The sequence below is a fragment of the Patella vulgata genome, chromosome 9 (assembly GCF_932274485.2).
Source record: "Patella vulgata chromosome 9, xgPatVulg1.2, whole genome shotgun sequence".
NCBI classification, from domain to species: Eukaryota; Metazoa; Mollusca; class Gastropoda; family Patellidae; genus Patella; species Patella vulgata.
The window spans coordinates 174,354-183,215 of record NC_065887.2 but is presented as its reverse complement, the minus strand read 5'-3'; the positions used below and the strand labels follow the sequence as shown (position 1 = coordinate 183,215).

Below are 8,862 nucleotides of genomic sequence, written 5' to 3'. Positions count from 1 at the left end.
CGAACGGAAATCTCTACACCGATAGTATCTATTACGTATGCTCTCCAGATAAGAATATGTCGTCACCGTTTGACATAACTTGTTGAATATATCTAGCCTCATTCTTCAAGTTCCTTGTTACAAATGGCGCTGAAACGCATTATGGTACACGATTCATGTTCCAATGGTAAATGGTTTATTTTGTTTTCAATTTTGGATATTAGAGGCCCATCTTTTCCCCATAAGATCGCAACATCAATGTTGATTTAAATAGACAAATAATACGTGTTTTCATTGTGAATGACTTTGGATGATATTGAATTAGAGGCTTAACTACTTTAATATTTCACATAACCTTTTGATTAATTTTATTGGATTTAATTTCTTTATATTTTTATCTGTTAAATATCGCTATTTTGGCAATTGACGACATTTGTCTGATATCAGTTAAATTGAAAATCACCCTTATAAAGAAGTGGTGGTGTTTGAAGGATTTGGTGCTCTTCTCCTGCAGGTTTTGTAGGAACAGCAACGTTGTTTCCAGTAATCTCTGACTTTCTTATCTCTGGCAGTGAATAGTATAAATATCAGAAAGCCTTGTAGAGAGTTGAGTACTGTGAAGATGTACTGAAACGCCAGACGAGCATCTGATATTGCCAAAAATCCAAAAACCCAGGTTAATCCTAAAATATAAAAGAAAGATATGAATATAGATCCTGATCTGAAATATCAACCTCGGTGATGTCCATCCTCGGTATCCCCAGCTGTCCCATTCCGTTCAAATTATCTGCCCGTGGTGATTGTGCTATTTTTATCGACCATTACGCTTGATAATGACTTGTCACTGACATCTTGTTCTAGGACACCATTTTGTGTGCACGTCACTTCTTTTATATAAATTTTCGTGATAACTTTATAATAATCGAGCGAACAAGCCGCCATATTGTTATAAACGTAAACAATGAGGCTAGGACTGGTTTATAATTGGTTCGTAGAATCAAGCTACGATCAAAAGCGGATAATTTGTATACGTGAATACTGTATTGGTGAATCCAGGGTATAGTGGAGTAGAACGAGGGTGGGTGAAGGTGGACATCAAACCCATCGAACGAACGGGAGAATTTGTAATAGTTGACAATGTTTGTCAATGGAAGTAGTTTGAATGCAACGCGCTTTAAAAAACACCCGATATGGTCAAATGTGTCTTCATGTAAGCATTCTACTTTTGTGAGATATTCTATTTACCCAAGGTACAATAAAATTCATTAATTCCCCCAAGGGCATCTGTTTTTGACATCATCCAAATAACATTAAAATGTGGATTTGTTTTTTGATAGTATCCAAATAACATTTGGCTTTGTTTTTGTTTCTGTCAAGTATAGATTTCAAAATTTCAACTCACCTAAATAAATGAAACAGCAGAACGAAGCTCTGGTGTTGGCAACTGAGTGTTGTAGGTCTGTGGTGTTGAGATTTTTTCTGCTACAGATACTGCGCGTGACCATGATATAGATGATAATATTAGCCAATATAATCAAACCAAGAGGTAGAGCAAAACCATAATACAATCCCTGTAGTCCCATCCAACAACTGGAATATAAGGGGAGGTAATTTACATATATATATTATTTCAAGACCCAAGTTGTTTCGGATGGCAGGAAAAACCGAGGTCCAGTGTAAACGTCACGTAAAATAACCCTCGGAAGTTGGAATTCGATATAAGAGTAGGCCGAAGCGCCGCTGTCCGGGTAAAATTATCATCATAGCACACTACACGACGCATGTCCCCTTCATTAGTCCAGTCGGGCCAGGACAGTGGAACGTTAAACCCCATTTCATTTAATTTCATTTACAAAACAAAATAGATTTAACGTATCATCAACACTATGTCCAAACAATGGAAATTCACTTTGTGTAAGAGCATCCCAAACTTAGGCTGCCTGTCTACAGCTAGCTCCGCCTGAGAACATTATCTCGAAGTATGACGTAGATGGATCCCTGCGTGTAGTTTAGTGTAAGAGTTGATACTGATCATTAAATATACATCTAGCTGGGAAAAACACCTGAATTATGTTATCATCGTTCTACATCATTATAAATACTTACTATGTTTCACCACCGTTATACAATTCTACATCAATAGATAACATGATCACAACTGGTAGAACTGGTAAACCTGTCATATATAAATATTGTTAGATTTCTACAAAAATTATTTATAATGTTAAAATACTAAAGGTATCTTTAGCTTGCTTCACAGATAATTTATAATGTTAGAATATTGAAGATATCTTGCTACACTAGTTTATCTTGTCGGTTTTGTTTTGTTTGTAGTGCGGTCCTCCTGCACTTACTATGTCGTTCCCTACACAAATTGTGTTGGATTACTGGTACATGTCAAGGTATGAAACTTCGATACTTTTTCTCCCATAATCCAAGTTTTTTAAATTCCATATTCAATTTGTGTCACCAAAGATAGATATAATGTAGTTGATTGGTTATATTTTCTTACCCCAGGCTAGAATTGTTGCCTTAAGCATAAACTTTCTTACATAAGTTCCTAGAACTTTTACAAACAGAAAATATTGTAATATGCCTTCCACTAACATCCACATGAAGGACGCCATTATGAAATAATGTAACAAGACCGCTACAACAATACAACCCACGTGATTACCAGTCTGCTTCATTCCCGTCAAAAATACGATCCACGAAAACAACAGGGCTAATGCTAAATTAAACATGACTTGATGTGGTTGACTTTCTCGTAGTGTTCTGGAAAATAAATTGAATAGCCACGATAGTATATTCCCAAACCTTGTATCAATATTGGGCCAGAAAATAACCCCTCCCCAAATTCAGCAACAATTATTCAAACAGGGTTTGATTAATAAAACCTCCCCGCGTCAAACTGGTTCACCTTGGGTTGTTTTATTATAAAGATACTGTAGTCTATTGGATTTCTTTTATAAACATGAACTATTTATAGATCTTGTGACCAATTATTATAGAACACCAATGTTGTTGATTGTGTCAGTGTCTAGAAATCAACATATCAATCAACATAGAATTTGTATATCACAAACAATCCTTTATGCCTTTAAAGTTTGTCTGGTTATGTTGTTATTTATTTTGGTCAAATAGAATTGATTTTTTGATGTCTAAGAGTAGAAAAGTCTAGAGAAAAGATGCTGCAAAGTGTAAAGATCATTTCGTCTGTTGCCGTATGGCAGCACAAATCACTAAAATAATGACTTGTTCTGCGATCTTAAGCTCTCGTTGGATTTGTATGGAGTGGGCAGATCTTGAATATATTATGGTGCTTCATTATTGAGTGCCCTTAAAGTCAGTATACATAATTTTAAATATGTTCTATGTTAGAAAAAATAAAATTTAATGTGACATATTTTACTGCAATTTGTTTTATGTATTTCTAATTCGATACACGAAAGATTAAAATAAACATACTTATAGACCAGAAAGGTTAAAACTGTTAATCCTAATCCAATGATAGAAAGGCTTAATCCAATACGGGTGATAATAGTTAGAGCATGCTGATGACTTGCTTGTACCAAATGATCTTGACCATAATAATCCTGAAAGAAAGTTAAATAAGATGTAACTCCTCGCCATCTTAGAATTGTAACGTCATATGAAAACAGAACGAATACCAAGTTACATGTCGTCCGCACTACAATTCGCTAAGCCTTTGACTTTTGTCGAACAGCGTCGACCCATTTCTTGATCAGATATATTTGTTATCATATCAGGCGAAGTACAATTTACAATTTTAACAATACCAATATCGTACACCATTATGTAGTAAGTAATAATTATACGAAAGCTAACGTGATACAACTGCATGTGGTTAAATATCAACGACCGTAACACTGGTTGACGATCTGTAAGACATTGGGTTAAATCAGATTATTAGAAAACCTAAAGTGAATCTTTGAATTATTATAATGTAGCGGCTATATTAATATTCAGGAACCAATAACTTATATAAATAAATCCTACCACTGACATGATTTATAATTATATTGTATAAACAACAGCAAATGGAAAATCATCCTCGTCTGCATAAACAGATGATTACAAATAACTAAGGTAAACACCCTCCGACCCCCCCCCCCACACACACACACAACCCCCCTCCCCACCACCCATCTTGGAATCTGCATCTTAGTAACGTGTTCACCTCTAAACTGGATATACACAGAGAATGTAAGTTCGCCATATTTATTACGAAAATGTTTTGATATAAATGTAGAACACAATGTATATTATCGGTATATTGTATATTTGAAAAGAAAAACATAATGAAACTAATAAAAATCCTTTTATAATTCTAATTATAAGCAATATTATATCAAAGTATCCTTGTATTAAATGTAATCACAGTTCAGGGTATCCATTTGCTGTACCGTCAAGTATTGCATCCAACGCATTCAAACACAAATGGCCTAGTTAGAATTGTTATCATTAAACGTTAGGAGATTGCGTGCTGGACAGATGTCTAGTAGTTCGGATGGTACCAAAAACCGAGGTACGGTGTATACATTGACGTGCACGTAAAAGATCCTTGCCAGTTGGAATTCGATATAAGCGTAAGCCATAGTGCCGCTGCCCGGGCAAAATTTCCCTCATAGCACACTGTATGGCGTATGCCTGTCTTCATTGGCCCAGTGGGAGCAGCACAGGAGGACGTCAAACCCCATTTCATTTCATCTGATAAAACGTCATATATTGCGTTTTCGAAGTAATAAATATCCTTCATATTTCTCAAAAGGGAGGTAATAAAACACACTGTTTAAAAGTTTCTTACCAAAAGAACAGCAAAGTTTGTTAAATGATCACAAACACAGACGTCTCGCTCTTTTGTTGTGTTCACATAATGACAACCGTCATTCGACCAACCACCACGCGAATTATTTAAACTAAAATCCCAAAATACACAACGACTGTATTTCTCTCGATATTTATCTGGTAAAACCTGGAATAAAAAACAAGAAACAGGATCGTGTATAGGCTACAATAGATTATGAGTTTCATCAAGATAATATAAATATCACAATCCATAAACATTAAACTAATTGGATCAAATTACCAGACACTGCTCTACATACAGTAGGACATTTAGCAATAGAGCCTGATTAACGTCCATCTAAATATCTCAGATTTATTTTAAAATCACATGAGTGCAACGGAGGGAGGTAATTCCTTAATGTCCGGCGAGTATTAACTACTTTTGACGACGTTGTATCGTCTAATTAATATTAGGTAGATAATCAAGCCATGTTGAACAAACCTAGTAGTCTGTATATACAGAATCCCGGTGTCTTGTGTCATGTAGGCATAATCTGTTTCGCAGAACTCACACACAAGTCAAATCACATAAAAGCAAACGTCATTTATTGACTGTTAATTTGAAACTGTTAATCCTCTAAGAAAACACTTAAGTGTCGTAACACAAACGTATAACATGATACCCCTTAAATTTCTTATTGCTAGCTTAGGAGATAGTTTTAACTTGGAGTTTAGGAAGTGTTATTACGTGTTCTAGAAAAAATTAAGCTACCCATTGTACTGTAATGATATTCTAAACCTGGGTTTTAAATACTAGTGGTAACCTCAGGACAACAACCAGAAATTACCCAATATATAATAAATTAAAACTTACTTTTTGTGGAAAGAAAACTGTGGTGACAAATGAACCATTTAAAGTTACAACACGTGTTTTATCTATAGTTAATGTAGCTGATATAACTTTACTATTAACTGTACCATTATTATCAGTGATAAAAAGATTACTGGAATTGAATACATGCATAGATAGTCGTATATCACTTCTATTCTTCTCTGGAATAAATAAAACAAGACTAAAAATAGCAATGTGAATAAACCCAATTAATCAATAAACAAATCTAGTACTAAATGATCAAGACTTAACACCAGATATCCAGTTTGATAAAACTCATCTATAAACTCTACCTTCTATTATACTTCTAACAAACTGTTTATTTAACATAATCCCAACAGTCCTTGTTTTGTAAATGGGTTGAATTTCTTTGTACAGTGACGATTGGGTACTGTTTTCAAATATATCTACTGGATCAGAATCCCCACCATTTACCGACAGACCAATTACAGGGTTTCTCTTTAGTTTGGTCAGATTCCAAACTTCTACTACTGTTTTATTGGTTACTAATCTAAAATGGCTATCATCCTCATCTATGGGAATTCTCAGTTCGAGTTCATCTAAGCTAGCAATCAGTCTGAAATATAGAGAAACAAAAGTAATAGTTTTTCTATACATACACTACTGTTTGATGTGTGACAATATTTGGCATCGATTGTTTATTATCGAAATTACAGTACTGGTTATTAGAGACTTAGCCTCGCTTCTCCGTTTGTAAATTAAATCATTAAAATGTCGAAGTTTTCTAATGTACTTAAAATCTGAGCCACCGAATGACCTAGAGAGTTGATTATTATAGGCTTGTCATGTTAATAACTGCTTCAGTAATAGTTTATATAACATTTGAAGCCAAAATATCGACCTGCAAAAGGTAGCCTTAGCTTTTATATAATACCTCTTTAATATATACTCATTTACTTGTTTGAAATGTTGACTTTCTCATTTGCTTCTGTGACAACTTGTTCTTTAGAATTTTGTATATTGTTGATAATGTTGATAAAATTAATGGCTCCCTGGAAGAAAATATACAGTAAAATCTGTTTTAACGTTACATCCAATAATGATATTTGGTCCACTCTAGATTTTACTTGCAGAACATATACAAGTATTTCTTATACCCAGTGCCCACAGATAAAATTAACAGTTTTAAAGCATAAGAAAAGGTTCTTCGACATCTGTGTTTCAAGAGAAGATTCGTATCAACAACTTGGCTAATATAACAATCGTCAAATTAATGAATGGAATATTATTTCAATGTATTAATCATTTTATTATGTTTAAATCATACCAGTCTACACTAATTCTAAATGCATCATAGTAGTACTATGTAACCACCTACTAATTTACACGCAGGATTCAGGTTTTAACACGCAGGATTCAGGTTTTAACACGCAGGATTCAGGTTTTAACACGCAGGATTCAGGTTTTAATACAATGCAAAAAGGAGAAAGCATTGATTCGTTTAATATCATTTGAATAAAAGTTAGAACTATGGCGTTGCAACATCAGTCAGTTATAAAACAACAAAATGGTTGTTTTTGCACAAAATAAGGACACACAATAGAAACATTGCAAGTAATTATTATAATAATAGAAAGATGTGAACTCACCTGTTGTGTAATATTATCTGATTTAGAAATACCATCTAATACAGTCGCAGTATAAATAACATCCAGTGGCGTCAATTCATCAGGCACAGAGGTTAAGTCTTGGACTTTTTCTAGATTTATCTCGACATTTTGTGTTAAGTTACTCTGAAATTTATAAAATATAAAAATAAACTCCTACAGACTAACATCATATTATCATTGTATCCTACATAAGTGAGAGGTGGCGTTATTAAAAGTGATATAAGATGAAATTGTTAAGTATCAATCTTATTGAGGGTGGACTCGACGTTAAGAAATACAATGTTATTGTGGGTGGACTCGACGTTAAGAAATACAATGTTATTGAGGGTGGACTCGACGTTAAGAAATACAATGATATTGTGGGTGGACTCGACGTTAAGAAATACAATGTTATTGAGGGTGGACTCGACGTTAAGAAATACAATGTTATTGAGGGTGGACTCGACGTTAAGAAATACAATGATATTGTGGGTGGACTCGACGTTAAGAAATACAATGTTATTGAGGGTGGACTCGACGTTAAGAAATACAATGTTATTGTGGGTGGACTCGACGTTAAGAAATACAATGATATTGTGGGTGGACTCGACGTTAAGAAATACAATGTTATTGTGGGTGGACTCGACGTTAAGAAATACAATGTTATTGTGGGTGGACTCGACGTTAAGAAATACAATGATATTGTTGGTGGACTCGACGTTAAGAAATGCAATTTTATTGTGGGTGCAACAACCTTATTGTGGGTGGGCTCGACGTTAAGAAATACAATGATATTGTGGGTGTACTTGACATTAAGAAATACATTTATTTTATATCAATTCGCATAATATTAAAGGTATTGCAGACAATGGCGATTTGGTTTAAAACATGACTCTGTGACTTTAATCTCTTACTTTATAATCGAGGGACAACGATCCAAAAAAACACATTCTACAGTAGATATCGCTTGTGGGATAGCCGTCATATTCTACTGAGCGTATCGCTTTACATAAATTTGATTTATATCCAAAGAATATATTTATTTATTTGTTCGTGTAAGAAAAGTTTGGGTGATAAATAAAATCTCCTAATCGTCTTTTTTCGATATCAAAAATATCAACACTCGCCGATAAAGTAAAATGCAACTCGGCAAAGCGGTTCATTTTTACATATCGACATATTCTGATAGTTTTTGATATAAAAAAAAGACTCGTAGGAGATTCGTTATATGTTATATTTTCTCAATCTAAGTACAAACAAAATATGATACTTTACCTGGGCTATTACGGACAGATTTGTAGTAACCCTTGACATGAACGATTCTTGTAAATTACAATTTTCATTAAAGGTCATCTTACTCCACGAGGCGTTAAAACATTTTATTACACCTATAGGAGAGTCATCTGAAAACAAAAACATACATTGCCTTAAACTCTAAGCTAGTGTTATCAATATATAATCGATCATATTTTGTGACAAAACATACACTAAACTTGTTTTTCTTATTGTCATGATGGCACAATGGCGCGATGATGGGCTTGGTTCCTGGTACATATTTAACTATCGTAGGTG

At 34.1% G+C, this 8,862-nt stretch overlaps 1 protein-coding gene across 1 annotated transcript; it reads right to left on the bottom strand.

Moving 5' to 3' along the window:
• Nucleotides 1–420: 420 nt before the first annotated feature.
• Nucleotides 421–2,748, bottom strand: LOC126832148 (adhesion G-protein coupled receptor G6-like). Its single transcript, XM_056103454.1, has 4 exons — nucleotides 2,492–2,748; nucleotides 2,086–2,155; nucleotides 1,382–1,569; nucleotides 421–662 (listed from the first exon to the last, which is right to left on the bottom strand). The coding sequence occupies exons 1-4, from the start codon at nucleotides 2,721–2,723 to the stop codon at nucleotides 445–447; spliced, it is 708 nt and encodes a 235-aa protein (XP_055959429.1). The 5' UTR covers nucleotides 2,724–2,748; the 3' UTR covers nucleotides 421–444.
• Between the last annotated feature and the right edge of the window lie 6,114 nt (nucleotides 2,749–8,862).